Consider the following 21267-nt stretch of genomic DNA (forward strand, 5'->3'; position numbering starts at 1 on the left):
TAATGGTATGTGGAGATCATTCAATGCCATAAATTCAGTAGCTTACACCATCTCCAAATTTGTTGTGTTGCTGTGTTACACTGTAATCCTTAATATATTAAAGCACAAAGGACTGACAGCAAAAAACCCAATTAGCTAGCTTTGCTCGTGTATCAAGGTAACCTTCACCAAACAGGCTTGAACTCTTTCTACCAGCCATTTATAACAGAAGTCCCTAAAACTTGAATTCTGGCAAGGCTAGAAACACCATACAACAGACTGACTAAAGGTACTGCCGAATCATCTAAGTATTAAACCCCAAAAATGGTTTACTTGAATATGAGGTTTCAGATTCTTCCAGGTGACTGCATGTGACACTCCTTGATTGATGTAATTCAGTGTTTGCTGCAGAACTCTAGGAGCCATGTACTGCTTTTCCTTGTATTGATACAACACCTTCAGCAACACCTAGAAAAATCAATCTCATCAATAGCTTATATTGACCACAGACCATTTTAACCAGAAGAATTCTACCCTCCCTCACAATCCTACATAAGAACCCCTCTAAATCTAACAAAACCCCCCTCTTTATTCACTAGACTAAAATGGGTACTAACTAATCCTTCTGCTAAATGCCATTGTTAATTTTATAAGGCAATTTGCAGCTCATATGAGGTGCTGCATATCTTTTAAAAATACAATCCTGTAATAAGACAAAACATACATGCTAATTCATCACCAACACAGCCCAGGGGACCTGTCCCTCTGAGGTTTATTATTCCATCTTGCCATTCTGGGGGGAGAAATTAATCACCAGACACTGGATTGGTAAAAGACTCTACACTTACACAGTCTACTGATCCTTGCCTATGGGCAGCCTTACAGCAATGATGCTGTATGAAGAATGCATGCATATGAAGAATGATGAACCAGCCTTTCCCCTTGGCTTTCTGGCCTCAATTCTTCTCATGAGGTGGCATTCAGAACTATTCACAGGGATTTATGTTTGTTAAAGTCCATGGCTCTCCACAAATAAGGACATGAAATGGACATGGGACGATTACTAGTAATTAAATTCCAGCTCACTGGAAAGTTTGGTATTAGTAATGCAAGGGGGTTTCCTTGTAGCCCAATCCAGGTCAGTGGTAACGCTGCACCTTCAAGAGCAGCAGCACCAAATAAAGAGAAATGACAAATCCCATTTCCAGGGTTTCATTTAATTCTTCACATAAAACAACGTTTAAAAAAATCCAAACCTGAAGGAACTGAAAAGATATCTATCAATCTGTAATAACACCAAGAAAACATTTTGGGAAAATGAGATTCATTATTTTGAAAAGTAATTCCATTGATAACATTTATTACACAAGCACTGAGGCATTTCCCCCAAAGAAGATGCCTCACACTTGAGTTTAAAGAGGATGCATTCATTCACCATGAAATTCATAGCTTTACAAATGGTTTTATATTCAAAATGCTAAATATAATGCTCTAGATGCATTATCAGTCAAACTTTAACTGCTCATGTTTAAAAGCCTCCTGGACTTAAAGAAATTAACGGTTGTTACCCTCACCTGAGTACAAGGCTTTGGTGGCATTAGATATTGACTTAGGATAGGAAAGGAAAAGAGAACAAATGTTCAGACTTGCAGCTGTTTCAAGGATTATGAAAGAATACATATGTCAAAATTCCTTTTCAGTCTCTTGTGAACTAAAAGAGAAAATGATTCTCTGCAAAAACAATACCTTAAGTGACAGATGTTTGTAACTTCCAAAATCAGTAAAACATTGAGTACATGGTAAGACTAACATGCTTCTTGAAGTTATAACAATTAAGAAGAATGTTAATCATTAAAAAGTCTAACAAACTGGTAACAAAATTGATTAAACATGTAAACAACTCTGCAACATATTTTACTTCCTTGATGGTATGCCTTAAATACAGTCTTTCCAGAAGTAATTGGGAAACTAACAAAGACAGATTTCTTGTGGTTTTACACAGAGTACATCACATTCTAAAGACTGGCTTCCTTTATAAATTTCAACACAAGCAACAAAGAAGTGACCATCATTGTATTAACAGCATATAGTGAACTTTTATAACGCGTGGATCTGAGACAGGCTCCATGGCCTAAGTCACTCCATGGTGACAGCTCAGGAAAGATTTAAAAAATATAAATTAGGAGTTCTCTGTTCTAGACAAAAGTAGTAATCCTGGGTCTTCAGCAAAGTAGAACTTAACATACAGTAATACAATCTTCTCTGTGGAAGAGCTTATACAAGAAGGCCCAGTTTGCTGGTGTATTTGAATTTTAGAAGGATCTGAAGTTGTTTCTTTTTGAGAAAGAGATATTCTCCAATGTAACAGGACAGCACACAGAAAAGCCTAAATTCATCAATAGTCAATGAAGGGATGGGCAATAGTCTTTGGAAATGAAGACAAAGCTGAGGCCTAACAAAGCAGCCACACTCTTAGGACAAATGTTTTGGCCCTCTCTTTTCACAAATCTAAGCAGTTTCATGATTCAGATGCAATAAGTAAATAAATTAAAAAGATTAAGAAAAGGTTTAAGAATTGCAGTGAGGAAAAGCAGGATGTGGGACAGAGGCTCCAGGGCAAATAAAGAAAATTCTGCAACTGTGCCAAGGAATAACCAGACAGTAGTGTTCAGCCAGGGCTTAGTTCTGGCTCACCAGGTGTTTCAAAATGAGAAGTGTCTTGAGCAAAACAGCTGCTAACACAAGGGATAAGAATCAAGATATTCCAGCTAGGCAGTTCAGCCTGTTTTGACCAAGCTTAAGAAAGTTTAGCTAGAACTAATGCTGAATGTACTGGATTTTTTTTTTGTTGGTGGTGACATGCACATGACAAAAAGATAAAAAGAATAATCAATGAGAAGTAATTATGAGAATAATATTAGCAGTATGTTTCAAGTTTATACTTGAACAACCTGTAACCCCATACCATATCTTTATCTATTACTCCTTTAGTAAAAGGGTGCACTTTGGAGAGTAAAGAGAACTCAGTGAAGCATATTATCAGAATTTGTATTCTTCAGTATTTCATGGATTTCCAATTTTTGTAAAGAAATACATCCAGTTCAAAAATCTTCCATAACATTTAACTGAAGGGTTCAATTCCTTGAGTATACATCCAAGATTTATCTTCTGCACAGAAATAGAGGACAGCACCTTAAAAATAATCTGTATTTCTAAACTAGTTACATTATTGTATAGGAAGAAACTGTAAGCATTTTAAAGTTTTGCTTTTTAGCAATTTTCTTTAAAGACTTGAATTCTTGGTGTTTCCTGGATGCAATAACGGTAAGGATCAAATTTGATGCAAAGAAAATGTAAAGAAAAAACACAAAGTATTTTCTTGAACTGTTTAAATTTATCTCTTCAAAGACTTCTTTTGCCCATATAGTCTTTTGTCAGAGCTTCATTTTATCTTGGAAGTGCAAAGCAACCAGTAAGGTCTTAAAGAACATGTAGTAATTATCTGTCTGATGTCATCTACAGGTGACAGATGAGTACCTCAGAAGGTGATGCTGACTCCATTTGTCTGAGTAGTATGTTGGGATATATTTCCTAACACTCCATGTGACAAATGTTCTTTTCCCTTTCAATATTTTGGACGACCTTCAAAAAACATGTATTTAGGAGATACTTTCCCTACTTCTCCTCTTTTAAAGTCCTGTAAATAATTATAATTTCATTAGGAATGAAAACTAAGAAAATTGAAACTGAACTAAGAACTGTTCTTCTCCTGATTAAAATAAAGGTTTTGAAGAAAACATTCCGCTCCCTGAGATTTTCATAAATTAATAGTCTACTTACATTTACAACCTAATCAACTTAATATAATCAGATTTATGAGCCAATACAAGGAAATTTTATAAAAACTACTTGAATTTTTTTTATAAATAAACTTGTTTCAAAAGAACAGAAGTCAGGAGTACAGCCAGGAGCTGAGAATCAGATCAAAAAACTTCCCAATATTCATGTGAATTTTCCTGCTAGTTCAAAAAATTCAAATTACTGACTTTAAACACATGCACTATAAGAGAGGCAGATGACAAGTTATGTCCCATCCATTCTGTCCCTTCATGAAAACCTGTAGGTTCCTGCCACATGGTAGGACTATCTGAATCATTAAGTTACTCCAATAAAGGTAAATCAAGGATAGCTTGGCATAATATTAATACATCAGGTTAGAAACTGCTATAGTTCATAAGATGCTTTGTAGAAGTGGCAACCCCCAGACAGGGAGATGAGTGGAAAGTGACCAGACTTACCTGTTTGTACGCGAGCCTCTGCTTGATCAGGCTTTTGCAGAAGGCTAGAAAGTTTAGTATTTACTAACTTTGAGTCAAAGAAGAATTATATTGTCAGACTTAAAGGGGTAGGTAAGAAGGCCAACTACACCACATAAATATTATACCTATCTCTTCCAGAAAGAGAAAAATTGATAGCATTTATCTGAAGCTCATCTGAGGGCTTGTTATATGAGAGCATTTACTCTATTTACAGATTATCAATGCTGCATAGGCTATTTTCAGTGGATTGTCCTACATGGCAAATTAATAATTTTTTTAATCATTCTTTTCTTTTGACCCACAGATGTCAGTGCTTTCCATGCCCATGTGCTTAAAAAAACCCACCTGTGAAGAAGAGCAAGAAGCCTTTTCAGAAAATAATTAAATAAGAAATCATTACTAACTCTAAACTTATCCTAATACACCCCACATTCAGTGTTTCTTACTTGCTGAACACCAACAGCAAATGCCTTCAGGAACACTTCAGCAAACTCATTGTACTCCTTGGAAACATTACCAGGACTTCCATACCTAGAATTAGAAGCAAGTATGCAAATTCAAGGGTGCAGTCATATTATTGACTTGAGTAGTTGTTTGCTTTTTTAAAAAAAAAAAAAATCACCAAAAAACAACAAAGAGAAAATACCTCTCAAAAAGTCTAGCTAAGATATGCAAAGCCCACTTCTTGCATTTCCACCAAGGCAACTCAGGTCTGTCATCTTCATCAACTTGAAGGGTTTCCTGGGGACGGGGGGGGGGGGGAGAGATTATTTACCAACTATTCACAAAGAGTTCAAATTATATGTATTTTGAACAACTATATAGCATATTTTGCTTGTAACCTGCTATTTGCACTCCTAGCTTAAGAGAAGTATAAAGTACAGCATACCTAAAAATAAATCCCATTATATATGCTGCATAAATGGTCAACAAATTCTTGAAACAAGAAGCCAAAATAAGTTGTGCTATAATTTGAAAACAACAGAACTCCCATACAAGCTACATATTTTCAAAATTTGTCTTGTCTGTTTAAAACACCCTATTTAGCTTAAGAATTTTTTTTTTTGCATCTACTGAGAAAAAAGAATGCAGAAATAAAAAGTTAAACTTTTAAACATTCTAATGAATGAAAAATATTTAAACTTAAAGACCTAAATAGCCAAAAGCCACTTACAGCTGGTACATCTCTATCGACAACAGTCTTCAGGATTTCTATCCATTCAGTCAGGTTTTGCTGATTTATCAACTCCAAAGGTAATGTGTACTTATTTAGGAAAAAAAAAAAAAGCAAAATAAATATATTATAAAGCAATTTGAAAATAATGTTACTTTCACAGTTTGAACTTCAGCTCTTTCAAATCTTTGTTGACACTTAGCTACCACGAAAGATTAGCAAATTACTCCAAAAACCAGGCAAAAGAACTTAACACAACCTAGTCTATATCCTCAAAGGTGCTAGAGGTCTTTACTCCAATTCATTCTGCTTATGCAATCCTAAGATGCTACTTAAATGGATGTTACACTAATAGCTGAAGCAATTAACAGCATATTAACAGTTTAATTCCAAACTTCTGCATTTACACTGGTAATTCTATGTAGGCTGGCCTCTACAATCTGTCATTAGAAAACTTATTTTCTAATCAGTTTTCTAACTGATTTTCTAATCAGTTTTCTAGCAAACACTCTTAGAGGATGGCATGCATAAGTTCTATCTAATGACAACCAGGAATAGCACTGTACAAAAGTAAAAGCACAGCACAATCAAGCATACCAAAAACCTGTGAATCGTACCACAGTTGAGTAGTAGGGGAGATGATTCAGATATAATCTAATATTGTTAATATTTCTGTCATTTACTATTTTAAGGAAAAGCATAATGCTTTAAATTAAATTACTTATTGTGTATATACAAAGTTTACTTTTTACCTGGACAAGGGCATAAAATATTTTGAAGATCTGTTTCTGGATGAGGACAGACTGATCAGATGGATCACTCAAGAGCTGAATGAAACTATCCTTCAGAACTGGTAGAAAATGTTGCATTGCAGCTATCAAAGGACTTCGCTCCTCTGGTTTCTTGTACCTTTAGATTAAGAACAAACCAGTTTTGTAGATCTTTCAGGTAGCTTTTGGATTTTAAAAAAGTCCACCAGTGTAGACACAAGTAGGTTATAATACATTTCATAACAACATATGATTTAAAAAAAAAAACCAAACCCTAGCCATTTCTTGTTACAGAATTTGAAATAAAGCTATAGCCAGACAACATTATGGTTAAAAGGCAAGTTAGAAAACCACTGAGTGTCCATTACTCCACTATATATCCACATTAGTTTTCTGCTGGTAATGCACTCCTGCCAACTTATTCACTTTGAATACTACATCATGTTTGGCCACACCATTACTATGGTGAAAAGCAATCAGAGCACTACAAAAACTGCAAGCAAAAGGCACACATTTATTGCCAAGAATGGCAGATGCTGGGCTAGTCAGTAAAATTCCAGAAAGACATTTATCAGAGTTCACAATTTATCAAAATATTTCCAGAAACTAGACTACTTCACTGACATTGAAGAAAGTAAATTGTGAAGTCTCTCAGTTTACCATTGATGTCTCTCACATTTTACCATTTAATTTGCCCAAATCTAACAATTTGATAGAGAACGTAGGCTTCAAGGCTATGTGGCGGACTCTGAGCAGGCTTTGATTGCAACCCCCCTTGAAATAGTGCCTCAGACCTTCCCATGCTGGTGACAGTCCACCAGTTTGCCTATACTGAAAACAAGGCTCCATTTCATTTCTCAAAACACTTCAAAATTGCTGAAAGGAAAGGAAGGTGTATTTTGAAATCTTTCCCCCAGCTTTTAACTTACAAAGAAGAAAGTCCTTATTGACTCAAGAGTTATCACAGCAGAATAGGATCTTGTCCATACTGGTGATGACAATAAGAACGAAGTAAAATATCACTTTAAGACTGTACAGCTTTATTTTTTTCATTAAGCAATTAATACTATAATACTCTTGGACTCTTGTGGGAGATTTTTGGGTTGGGGGATTGGATTTTGGTTTGGTTTTGTTTGTTGGGGGTTTAATACATTTTTGGTATACTTTTCACTAATATGAAATATCAGTGCTCAACCTCTTAAACAATGCCAATTTGCAGAAATATAAGATAAAGTCTACTCAATCTGCTGCCAGATGGCACATTCTGTAAAAACTACTACAGAACACTGAGCTCCAATAATATAGTTTCCATGTATTTTCTGAAATAGAAACCTAAATATAAGGATTAAATGTTGCTCAGGAAAACTCAGTTTCTAATTTCCGCAAAAGACACAATTGAAAAAGACAAAAAAAAATGACTATGCAAAGAGCAGCCATTTGATCTTGCTGCCTGGATTTGGAGGAAAAAAAAAAAATGTTGAAAAGCCCCAAGATATTTACCTTCCACATTAAGAAAAAAAAAAGTTAATAGCTAAATATTCCTACAACTCAAGCAGTAAAAACTTGATCAAAGCCACAACATTATGCAGATTTTTCCCCAAAAAAACCTGACATAAGTAATTTAACAAATTTGACAGAGACCTGCTTGCACCCATACTGTTACACAATGAAACGTGCATATTCCTACATGATTTGTGAAACTGACCCTTGTTGACTTCACCCGAAAGCCAAACAAGTATGAGCAGTTGCTGGCCTCAGCTAAAGTGTTTGATCAACTAAGATTATGAACACACCTGTTACCTTAGTTAATCATGAAATACTGTGCTCATATCAAAATTCTTCCCTAAACAAGGATTGCTATAATCATAATATCAAACATGAAGTGTTCACTGGTAGTGTATCTCACAGATCTCTGCTGTATATTTGGTTAAAGATGTTTAAATTGAAAAGTAAGTGAGAAATTAGTTTATTTTCCTTTCCTAGCAGGACTTGTAACCTTCAGCCACTGAAAAAACTCCAACATGGGATTACAAAGGTCTTTATAGCATTTCTGTAAAAAAGGATTTTTGAGAAACTGATATTCACCTGTTTTACATTAATTTATGTAAAATTAATGGAATTAGAGAGTGCAATTTTTCAATGCAATGTTTTAAATCAAGTACCTGAAACAAAAATGTTATGCATGACAGTGCTTTGAAAGAGTAAATTGTGGATTCCATCAGTCCCACTACTACAACTCCCTGACTCCAGGACTGCACTTTTCTCTGACCCAGCTCAAATGAGCTTCCAACATGCCAGCAGCAGCAGCTAAGCTCCCCATAACTTCTCAAGGCGCAACCTCAACTTTAAAGCTCTGAGCGTAATACCACATACAGAGCAAACAACATTCACCTGTATCCTAGCCCAATGCCTTGCATATAGGAGAAAGTGGGCTTTGATAAAGATTTCCTATGATGGGTTGAATGAGGCTATCAAAATGATCATACCAAAGTCAGGTAACTAATTCTGAACTTCCTAACATTCAAGATTTCACACTTTGAAACCTTTATGTTTACTGTCACTGATACCTAGAGTACAAATTGTTTAAGAGTCTAAACCTGGTTTAAAGAAATAATAATTTTCTGCAAAAGTCATGATTTTGAGCAGACTTTCTTACTACTATCAATCCATAAAAAACAACTACCAAATTAAGGCTTTAAAACACCCTCTTTTTTCTGATCTCAAACCTCTAATGAAGGCAGTTTTTCTGTAATTTCTTAGTGGAGAAGATGTATGAGCCAACATCTGCATAGCGAGTATTCAATAATATTTTCTACAATTAGATTTCTTTCACCTTTGTGCAATCCCACACGCAATTCTACATAGTTACAATATACCTATAGAATAGAAAAAAATACACACAACTATATTAATTCTTCTGTTTTATATGGTAGAAAAAAAACTTACTCATAGTTTTTCACAAGTTGATAAAGACAAAGAAGAATTCCAAGCCAACAAGCACTGTTGTCAGACTGAAGATAAAATCCAATTTTCTCCACAACTGCAGTCCAGCGACTAGGATAATCATGCTTGATAATATGGTGAATGCAAGTAGTAAGCTGTACTCTAGAAATCAAATACACAATGATTAAATAAGTTACAGCTATTTTAATAATAGTCTTGCGGTGTTGAAACAGCTAATATTGCCCAAACTTAGACTTATTTCAAGTTTTGTTTAGAAGGTTTAGGTTCTGTATTTTCTGCTCAATATTCTCCATTTGAGGAACTTTAAATTTCTACATGCTGCACAAGCTGAAAACTGTTTTTCCATCTACATTAATTCTATGCTTAGGATACACAACGTATGACAATGATGCTTAGCACACAGGTGATCTTAGTTGTGGGAAAAAAAAAAAAAAGACAGAAACCCAACAGTCAGAAACCACAGCCAATTCATAAACAGGTTAAAACTGCATACCTAATCAGCTCAGGAGAGTGAATAATGGCTTCTACAATATTTTCACGGATACAGTGTCTATCTTCTTCTGGGATGGAGTAAGGTGGAATCTCTCCTGGTGCAGTTTCACGATCTGGCCAATACTGGGTTATCATATTTTTCAAGTAGATAACCCCTGTGAGACAAAAGTGGGAAATCAGCTGATAGCCATTCAAAGTACAAAACAAACACACATTTTGCGAACAAATCTATTTTAGAACAAAACTGATTGAAATTACTAATTCACTGACCATTTCTGAGTAGGAAAATCAAAACACATAAACCATGCAAATTATTAACCTAATAATTTACTAGGTTGATACTCTTTCACTCATCTATTGTGATATCTGTATTTTTAGTTCTATAAAGAATGTATTTTCATAAAAGCAATACTTTTAGTGTTTTTATATCTGTGCTACAGATAAATAGTTGTGGAACATTTTAGCAACACACTTCTGAAAAATGCTTTATAATTATTTTCTCAGTATTTTCATTTAAAAAAGCTAATCAATACTAGTGACTATCTAAAATGTCCCTTGTAAGCAAAAAAAATCTAATTAAGTTTGTGATACAGGAGTGAATGCTAAAGAGAAACAGAGCTCCTTTCTATCAAGGTTATGGGCCACAGCACTTTGTAGCAATCAGGCTGCTGGCACAAATGCCTGTGTTTACCATTTGACAACCTGCTACCATTTGTGTTTACCACAAATCCAAACTGCTTATGTGGCAGAATATAGATTACAGCATTTGGAAAGAAAAGGACTTACAAAATGCAACAGGAAATCTCAAATTACAAACTAATAACAAAGTTACTATTAATATAATTCTATATATAAATGCATAAAGCAACTTCTCTTCCCAAATTTCACGTGCACCTTCTGAAGATTCAGAAACCAAAGGGTTTCAGAAAGGATTTCAGAAACCAAAGGGTTTCAGAAAGGATTTCAAGATTTCAGAAACCAAAGGGTTTCAGAAAGGATTTCAGAAACCAAAGGGTTTCAGAAAGGGTCTGCAAAGGTAAGAAACACTCAGCAGATATGTGCTATTACAAGACTGAAGTGATGCAGACTTCAGTCCATCCTCAGAGGGATTTATCATGCCATTAACTGCTTTGCAAAACATGCACTGTTTGTAATCTACACATTGTATGAGTTGTTTCCACTCTCTACAGACTGCTTTGGTTTTTAATTGGCTTACACTGAGGGTGAATTTTCAGAGGTTGTTTTCAAACCTCCCCCTTTTTTTGCATGTTATACATGTTAAGCAGTAACTTTTTAGAGTCATCATCTGAATGGTACCCCCAAGCAACAAGATAAAAACACAAGTTAGGCTTATGCTACAACTTAGAATAGTCTACTACATGGAAGATCCAAATAAGTGACCAAGATCACACTTCATGAACTGTCAGAAAAACCACTGAAGTACCATATTAGAAGCTCTATCAAGTAATCATAGAAGCTTTAAGGTGATGTTTGGAGTTGCTAATAGTCAATATCCAATTTTACTTACGGCTCATGTGCAAATCAGCAGGGTTCCAAAAGACATACTTTGGTTTTGTCCATTTAAAATGTTTAGAAACATTAGCATTACTACTACAAGGTTAAATTACCTCCTTGGACCAAGCATACTAGCATCATAAACCGTTCTGTTTCCCCAAAGACCATTATTCACTAGAGATAAAGGGGAGCAATCACTGAAGAGCTAGCCACCTTTTCTTTCCATCTTCCTTATTCAGTGTGTGGTGCCAGATACAGTTCATGATGACCATTATTCGAGCAACTCCCAACTTTTGAGTATTTGAGATTAAAACCGTTAGAATTCTTTAACAGTATCTGCATATGTACTTGTGTGTATGCACCATTAAAGTAGATACAATGAAAAAAGGTTTGAAAACTTGCCTGCCTGTCTCACTGGTAAATCCAGTTGCTCGGACATAGTGATCTGAAGCAGAGTTGAAACAAAGTTCACTGACTTATGAGCCTGTAGAGGGGGGGAAAAAAAAAAAAGGGAACATTATTTAGTCATAGTTTGTTAAGTTTTAGAATACTCCCATTAGGTTTTACAGTATCTTTATAATGATGTAATGCAATCAATAGAATACCAGCAATTCAGACAGTTTCACAGTAGTCAGCTAATCAACCGAAGCATTCCAAAGTTTCATGCTTACTGTATTCTGAAGACAGCATGGGGGAGGAAAAAACCCTACTGTTTAAGGTAATAGAGTTGAAGAAATCATTAAACAGGCTTCAGGAATCAGCCTCTTACAGTCACCAAATATGTTCCTCATCCAGAACAAATACTTACTTAAAAGAAGAATATCTAAATAGCCAGAAAAACCCAAGCGCAGCAAGTTTACAGTGACCTTTAACAAGGTATGAATTCATAATATAATAATCTAAGAAACAGATGGCAACTATGTTTTAAAACTAAGCCCAGCCTTAAGCAAGCCTGTCCAAGTCATAGTTCATCTTTCCAAAAAAACAGCTTCAAGTGACCGTTTATGCATTACTGCAGCAACAGCCAGCATACCTATACAACAGCAAACCAACAGTATGGAGACCTAAATGGAGTGACATCCGCAAAGTAACAACTTGGCAAGGATTTGCAAGAGTTCACTTACAAAGAAAACAAAACGTGGGTTTTTTTTTTTTTATAATGAGAAATGTCACTGGTACACTAAACGCTATATTGTATTTTCAATACTAGGAAACTATTCTTAACATTATTATAGCATCCTTTACCCACCTTTCCTAAGCATCAAAACCTTGAGACATTAAATGAATTTCCCTGGCAAAAGTGAACTGTAATCCTTAAAAACTAACTCTACTTTTTATAACCGGAAAACAACATAATTTTCCTCAAGGTCAAGAGTCAATGGACATGAGCTGCAGTGAAGGAAATTCCTATTTTACAGAAGGAAAAAAAAAACAACTCACAAGGGCCATCAAGGTCTGCAACAGTCTGTCCACAAAGGCTGTGAGACCTTGTCCTTTGAGATATTCATAACTCAATTGGAGAAGTCCCAATCTACCTCATCTAACTTCAAAACAGCTATGCTTCAGGGCGCTGGACCAGATGATCCGGAGAGGTCCTTTCTAACCTAATTACTCCATGATTCAAATTGCCAAGATATATTTCTGGTTTATCTTCACTGACATGTCAATATTGTTTCATACGCTCTTTGTGGCACTTCTATCAAAGACAACTGCATAGATCTACATAACTTAACCAGTTAAACTCTTAGGAAAACACCTCTTACCCACTTGTTACTCAGTTTGTTACTCCCTACATAAAGCAAATCAATTAATACTGTGAAAACCATTGAAATTACACTATTCATTTAACAAAAACAAATTATTGTCTCAGTTACTGCAGCAAACTAATATCATAAAGAGAAACAACCAGAAATTATTTCTGTTCTTTTAGTAGGATCAAAAGCTCTTTTGACAGTATGAAATGATGTCAACATTCCTCCTAAGCGTGTAACACTGCCCAGCTCACTCCTACAGCACCAGGTTCTTCTCTCCAACTTTAACTTTCCCCAGCAAATATCTCCTATACGTTCTCGTATAAACAAGCGTAAAAGGGACAGCCTGGGACATGACATTTGTTCATGCATTTGTACTAAGATTTGATTCGTGTAGCTTGTTTTCCATCTCCTGTTATTTAAAACTGATTTTAAATGAAGAATGAACTTGACTTAAGAATCTCCCCAAAATGTTAAAACGTCATTGTATGTATTCATCCTGTGCACTAAAAATCTACAGGCTACAGAAACCCCACAGAAGCAACACTTGCATCTGGTCCAACTGAAATGTTTATTTGTAGGGTGCGTTTTGATGAATTGGGAGTAACTGACACTGCAATATGAGCATGCATCTTTCTGGCCCATGTCCCTCTGATATCCCCAAAGTCCTGAAGAAGCAAATACTTTTTTTCATTTGAAAGTGTATTTGTTTTCAACTGTCAAATAATGGTTGAATAAATACATTTAAAATAAAATTTACTTGTTGGTATTAATTTCTACTACAGCTCCAGGTCCGTTAAGCTCCTTCTTTTCTTAAGTAACATTAATAGACACACTTCTCCTACAACACATACCAAATGACATTAGACCCTAATTCAGCACAGTATTCAATTATATGCCTAACATTAATGGCAGTGGAAGTACTCCTGTACTTAATTTGTTATTATGAACTTGCTGAAGAAAGCTTTCAGCTTCAATAACCTTTAACTCACCTACAAATAAGGCCATATTACAGTCTGCATAAAATGGACTTAAAAGTGCAAACTGATGTCTTTCCACAATGCCTACGATAAACTTAACAGCTACCTTTTCAATAGTGAAAATTTGCAATGTATTTCACATTTGGAAATTGAAAAGCATTTAATCCTAGAGTTTTAAAAATGAAGGATTACTTTCCCTTTTTCATGATAAACAACAACTATCCTTTTAATAAAAACTATTCATTTCAATTAAAAAAATATGGAAATTGCTTAAGAACTATCAAGGAACTAATGGAATAACAAAACAAATCGAATACAAAAATGTTGTGTCTTAAAAGCAACAAAAAATAGACTGCAGTGGACAAAACTGCCACACACTGAAATTTAATAAAATACCAACAAATAATATATTCTTCATAAAAAAACCAGGACTGAGCCTATACAGGCCTGTAGCAAGCTACAGAAACTCCCTAGAAATGTCAATTATATTAGTATGCAGGATTAATATATTTTCACTGGATTCTTTGAACTATAACAAGTTTTAAAGGACAGGACCAAAACATCTATACCATTATGTATTTTTTAAAAAAATCTTACCAGTATCATCCTAATTAACATCTCAAGCATCAGACACCAACCAACCACAAGGATGAGCTACTTTATCACATTTAGTGGTTCAATGCAGAGATTCAGGCTAGAAGTAATTTGTGCTTTTAATACAAGGTGGCATAAGTAAAATACCTTGTACTTTCCACACAAAGCCTCCTCTTAATCCATTCAGTTCATAACTAAATTCACACAGAGCTACATTAACACTTCTATGCATTCTAAATGGAATATAAAGGACTTCCAAAATTTTTACAATGACTCCCTTCCCATGCCACTGAAAGGAAGGTGACTCCAGAGAAACTGAAATGTGGGGAGGAGTAAGGACAGCTACACGAAGGCATGTGTGTACTGAATGGTCAAATAAAACTCCAGGTACTACAATAACCTGTCACTCGCTCCCTTGTTTTGCTTTACTATTAAAAAGAACATCCAGTGTTTTATTGGCGCCCAGAAAAAACAACTGAATTTAAAATAAGACACCACATAGGTACCTATTTTGTATCTACGGCATTAAAAAATACTGAACACACATCCATTTCAGCTATTTTAATCTTTAGTATTTTTACTCTCCAAAGATGGCTGCCTCTCAGGACATCATGTTCCTCTTCACTGGCAGCACTGCTAAAAAAAAAAAACCAACCAACCAACCAACCCACACCTATTTTAGGTACATATTCTACACAAATACTAGCTTTTGGGTTTAGTGCACGCGATTAGCCAGAATATTTCACTATACAAAAGGTGAGCTGCAAATGGAGATTCATTAAAGGTCTACCAGGGAACTACCTGAATGTAGATGATTCTGCTGGCCCATGCGCACCCCAGTGTCAAGAAGAATCGGGTGCACCGATGCCACTTCAGTGAAAGCCACTGGCAAGTAGTGTCATTCTACACAGAAATCCCATGGCTCCAGCATGCGAGAATTAATCAGCATTTCACAATGGTTGCTATTACATACTCTAAACTGCATGGAGAATAGAAACAATTTCTATAACTTTAAAGTTTTGACATCTATGAAACTTTGCCTTCTATTCTCTTGCTCCTCATTTACAAATACCCTTTAAAAATAAATATTAAATGTAGAGAGCTACAATGATAACTGAAAAAAAATGGTTCTGTCAAAGTCTATTTCCCAACATGTAACTCAACATTTTAAAAAAACAAAACCAAAACCGATCTCAAGTCCTTCCCCCTTGCAAATCCTCCAACATGCCGTGTCACTGGTATGACTTTGTTGTCTAAGAGCCAAAGAATGCAGGGACTTTTCCCAAGAGCAATCTTTGCTATGCAGCCTCACTAGCTGAGGAATGTATTCTATCAGACCACAAACGTTGCACCACTGTCTGTTAATATCAATCACTGTTCCAGAACACACAATCTTTTTGCATATTTCATTGCACTTCTTCCTAGCAGAGTTTTGTTGGCCATGTGCTAAAAAACACTTTTGAGAAAAAAAGTGTCATACCAGATACATAATCTGAAATATAAATGAAGTCTGAAGTTAACTTTAAAGAGACCGGTTCATGGTATATAAACTATCAACAGTTAATTATGATACGGAAAACCACTTTTTCCCCAGTAATGATATTCACTGAAGTAAGTTACACTCATCTTTAACACTAGAATTATTCATATGTTACACAAAGCCTGCATGCCACTAAATGATAAAAACAAGAAGCTTCATCTCAGGTAAAAAGACCTCCGTGCATTCTTCTTAGACATTAAGAATTTAACATACCATAACAGACACACTACTATAGGTACTGCCTTTACTGTTACCAAAAAAGCAAACCAGAAGGGTAATACTTACTACATGTTGCTGAACTAGAACCTTAGGTTATTTATGTAGTTATTCAAAGTATTTAATTTAATAAAGGCTACAATTTATTTTTAAAACAGCTGAAAATATATGAATCCAACACATCTCCCCCATTCCAATTTTGAAAAAAATCTTCATGCAATTTTTGATCTAGACCATAACAGGACTAGGTGAACACAACTATTACACTGAGATGAAACAGTTTGGTTTTTTTATAGAAAGGTAAGGTCAGGAACTGTTAGGCCATGCTGAATCAGCAAACCATCCTGTAGCACTCTTTCAATTCTTTTTTAAGAACTCAGCAGGTGTGGAAGTCATTCTGACCTCAGGTTTTTGCAAGCTAGTTCTGCTACCTCTTATGCAGCTACAATATATATGTAAATCCAGTTTAAGGTCCACAAAAGCTACATACATGCTTATCAGATCTTGCCAACATCCTTGATGCTCATTTCATCAGAATACTGTCTGCAAGTTCTGAAGCCTATTTGCTCTTCTGTTCGCAGAGGAAAAAGGAATGTGCTCTTAGCAAAGGCTAGCTAAGCACACAGTAACTATTTGCTAAGTCATGAGAAAGTGGCAAGTCACCTTGTCTGCTAGATTTTACCTTGTACCGGTTAACATGCATCAAGAATGTAACTTCTTCCTAATGAAGACAAAGCTCCCTTGGTTCCTTACTGCCCCCAAGGGGATGTCTAGTGTTGGACCAGCCTTGATATATAAAATTTAAAACCATCTTTTCCCAAAGCATCTCTCATCTAGCACACAACAAAATATATAGATGGATGATAAGGCAAGTGAAAATAATCAAGTACTTCCGGTAAAATGTCATAGTAACAACTTTAAAAGAGAACCCATGATCTGATAATTAGAGCCAGGAAATTCATGCTATTCTTGTTCTTACTCACACTACAATATACAGCCATAGGTGTTATACACGAAGACCATGTTAGAAAAGGTTAAAAAAAATTAAAGATGGGGGTAACACTATAAATATCTACCCCAAACTATCCAAAACATGGCATTTCAGCATTTGAAAATTCCTGGGGGAAAGGCACCACGTAATAAGCAGATTGCTTTTTCCCCTTCGACAACCTTTCACTCCAAAGCTCCCAGTAGTTAAGAGTCCAATAATTTAATACAATCATTCCATCGTTCTGACAGTTGTATCTATTAAGCAGGCAATGAAAGACATTGAACTAGGCCCTACTGTATTCTGTTAAACCAATGGCGTGCTATGGCGACTAGTCAACAAGCTAAAGCATTTTTCCTTCCCATGACTCTTATATTAGAACATGAAAAAGCTTAAACATAACTTCTGAAAGGCACTTTTTCAGTAGAGCGATAGGGTAACATTTTCCTAAACAAACTCTGTTAAACTCTGACTTAAAAAAAATTATGAGTTATTGGGGATTGCTTTTTTTTTAAAAAAAAAAAAAAAACAAACCTAACATTCTCAGACACAAAAATTGGGTTGTAAGTCTAAAAAGATGTCTTAATAGCTCATATGTACTGGGGTTAATCTCAGATACTTAGAAGACATACATAGCAGTTAAGTTATAAATTCCCTGGAATTACAAAGAAGAAACCTGCAAGGAAAGTATTATCTAGCAACTGTGCCTTTATAAATATGTTGATATTAAAAGATGAAACAACACTGTGTATTATTTTCAGAGTGTCATTCCATAGCTGCATAGTTAAAAATATCTGTTTTCATCACCATTTCTGGGAAACACTTTATACACGCAGTACAAAGACTTTCAAAAGGCAACAATGTCTTCTTGCTGCTTTCCAGTAGCTTACTCGAAGACTCTGGTTCTAAGTCCTTGTAAAGCACAGCTTTCCCCTGTAAGACAGGGATAGAGATGGGCAAACACCTCAGGGTACATCATCACCTGGAAATTACATGACAAGCTGTTGGACACAAGAGCTAGTGGTATCATTCCCTGTAACTTATTTTCACAGTGAAGAAAGTAAAGCCAAAGAGACCAAGATACCTGCCTTTTTTTTTTTTTTCCAGCACATCTCAACTCTAAAAGTTCTCACAACACTTTATGTGCAGGCAATATAACCTGATAAAACTTAGTGAAAGAAGAAATAACGCATAGAATGATTAATGACTTAGCCAAGGTCAAAGGACAAATAACAAAGCCTGGACAAACCAAGAATCATACACCCTGGTTCCCTTCTCCAGTCAGTGGAAACTTTGTTGATTATGATGAAGACAGATCTAGATACTTAACCCTTCCATTAATTAGGAATATCAATTACTGACTGAAGCATATTCTTTTCTGATAAGGTAAAATGACCATTCTACTGAAACCCAGTCTCATCAGCTCAACAGAGGCACTTCAGACAAATTAAAGATAAACTAAAAGGTCAACCAAAGACAACTATTAAACTTAAATTATAAAAACACTTGTGCGTGCCTGGCCACATGCTAGAATAGCATTCGCTGCTGTATGATTTCACGTTTACAGAGAAAGAGACCCCCATACCTGAAACAAAATATTAACTGGTAACGCAGCTGCCCTAACAGTTAACAAATTTAGACCAGTATCCTGCAAGCAAATGCGTAACTGACTTCAATAAACCTATGCAAACTCAAGACCATGCATGTGACTAAAATGACATATATGTACGAGTGCTTGCAGATTCAGAGTTTAACAAATGTTTTTATCACAAAAGGTCTGTGAAAGATCAGTGAGGCTACATTTCCAATAATAAAGAATTCTTACGCACCGATTCAATAATGTCTGGTGTTTTTAAAGGGGAACAGATATTTGGATTTTATACCAATTTAGTACTTGTGTAGTACATGATAGACCATGATATTTTGATTCAAAAGTGTGAACAAAAGCCAGTTGCCGGTGAGCATGATCCTTCATGCAACAGAGTTAGCCATTTGCTGAAGACCCCGACTGGCAGAGAACGTAATTTCCTGCATGCTCAGCAACTCAATACCTGCAGAAAATAGCTAAAATAGATTTCAAGCAAGTTACTATATATAGATAGACATGCATAGAACAAAAAATTGCATTTTGGAGCCAGCTTAAGATTTCATATATATTGCTGTCTTTATAGGCAATTACATTATTTTTACTTTTGGTTTAAATAAGAAACACTAAAATACTTTTTACTGAGGTATAAAAGATAGCCAATTACTTTATACAAACCTCAATTAAACATTGAGTAGTTTTACAGCTATTTATTTCAAATGTACCCAATATTTATTTGCCATTCACTTATTAAATGACATGCAGGAATTCAGCTTAATTACACTTTTTTAAAATATGAGAAGCTATACCTTTAGTTTTTGAAAGTTTCTCTACTGCCAGCAGAACATTTGGCCCACCTTTATCTAAGCTCTGCTGAACATCTGTTGCATTAAGTGTTTTTTGTCAGACCTAAAGTCTGCTTAAGAGCAACAAAGAAAAACGTTTGTGGAAAAGGCCAACTAAAGGCACCACAAGAGCTGCCGAACAGGCTTATCCTTCACTGCCTCCATCAAGCTATCACCTTTTCTCCGAGCCAAACAGTAGAATGCCTTTTTGTCAAAATGTCTAAAAGTCCCGTGGCCACATCACATCAATGAAGAAAAGTTTTCACCTACCAGCTGGAGTTAAGTGGAACAAAAATATAACCTTCTTCCAAAATTGAAACCTGTGGAACTAGGGTCTGCTGGTTTTGTTACATCCCAACAAGACACATGAATGTAGTCTAAGTGGATGACAGATCTGGGTTGGGAACCCTGTCTTCCCTCGTCTCTTGGGCACGTGTTGATACTACACCCAGAGAGCACACCTACCTCGACAGCGCTGCCGAACCCGGAGTCCAAAGGATTTGTATGAACACATGTAATTTGTTACGCCAGGCTATCAGATTTATTTCTGAACTCAGCCCAGGCCACTCTTATGCTAATAGGTTGTACTACTTATAAAGTGATGGGGGTCTTACTATCTCCTTTCCTGCTGACAAATTACTGCCTTCCACATCCAAAGCCTGCCCTTAGATAGTCCTAGGCAGGACTGGGTCCAGCCTCTGAGCCACCGGGTGCCTGCGCCACCGATGACTTTAAACACTCCTCTACTACCCTTTCCCCGGCTGAGCAGGAAGACAATGGAGGTAATTTGTTACCAACAGGGAAGGCAACGGGGGCCTCCTCCCCAATGCCGACCGCTTTCTGCCGCTAAACCCCCCCCCTCAGCAGCCCCGCCCGGTACGGCATGGCCTGGCCCCGGCCGGAGGCCCCGCTGCCATGTGCCGGGGACAATGCGAGTCAGGCGGCCGGGCCCGGCCTGCAGCCGCCGTGACACCAGGCGGGGCCCGGCGGCGAGAAGGGGCCGAGGGCGCGGGGAGACGGGGCTGAGGGGGCGCAGGGGGGGTCTGTTCCACCTCCCTCCCTGCTCCCTCAGCCCCGTCTCGCCCCGCCCTCCGCCCCTTCCCGCCGCCCCCGCTGGGCCTGCCCCGCTTCCCCCTCACACAGGCCTGCCCCAACCCCGCCGCCGTCCCCCCCGCTTTCCAGTATCGCCGCGGCCCCGGCCCAGGCCCCGTCAGCGCCCTCACCTCGTTAAGCTGCCTCTCGGCGGCTTCCCGCAACGCCGGATCCATGGTACCCCGCAGGGCCTCGATGATGGTGTTGGGGTCCATGGTGGCGGCGGCGGGGGAAAGAGGAGGAGGCGGAGGGCCGGGGCCGGGGCCGCACCGCGCCGTGCGCACATGGACCCGCCGCCTCGCAGCGGCCGCCGGCGCGAAAGGAAGGGAAAGCGCCAAAGGCCCGGATAGAGCTGCCCCCCGCCGCCGCCAGGGAGCGGCGCCCCTTCCGCCGCCCGCGCCCCGCCTCCGCGCCGCGGGGCGCCACGGGACCTGTAGTCTAACGGCCGCCCCAACGGTCGCCG

General features: G+C 37.2%; 1 protein-coding gene across 1 annotated transcript in view; it reads right to left on the reverse strand.

The window, feature by feature from the left end:
* The window catches only part of IPO7 (importin 7), a 38259-nt gene extending 16992 nt beyond the window's left edge, over positions 1-21267 (reverse strand). The window contains exons 1-9 of the mRNA XM_072865470.1: positions 20936-21267; positions 11616-11697; positions 9700-9853; positions 9189-9347; positions 6225-6381; positions 5473-5562; positions 4945-5039; positions 4745-4829; positions 313-447 (exon numbers count right to left, since the gene is read on the reverse strand). Of these exons, the coding sequence (XP_072721571.1) occupies positions 313-447; positions 4745-4829; positions 4945-5039; positions 5473-5562; positions 6225-6381; positions 9189-9347; positions 9700-9853; positions 11616-11697; positions 20936-21019 (1041 nt within the window). The 5' untranslated portion in view covers positions 21020-21267. The remainder of the gene's footprint in view (positions 1-312; positions 448-4744; positions 4830-4944; positions 5040-5472; positions 5563-6224; positions 6382-9188; positions 9348-9699; positions 9854-11615; positions 11698-20935) is intronic.

This window comes from Ciconia boyciana, chromosome 6, assembly GCF_034638445.1.
Source record: "Ciconia boyciana chromosome 6, ASM3463844v1, whole genome shotgun sequence".
In the NCBI taxonomy this organism is placed as follows: Eukaryota; Metazoa; Chordata; class Aves; order Ciconiiformes; family Ciconiidae; genus Ciconia; species Ciconia boyciana.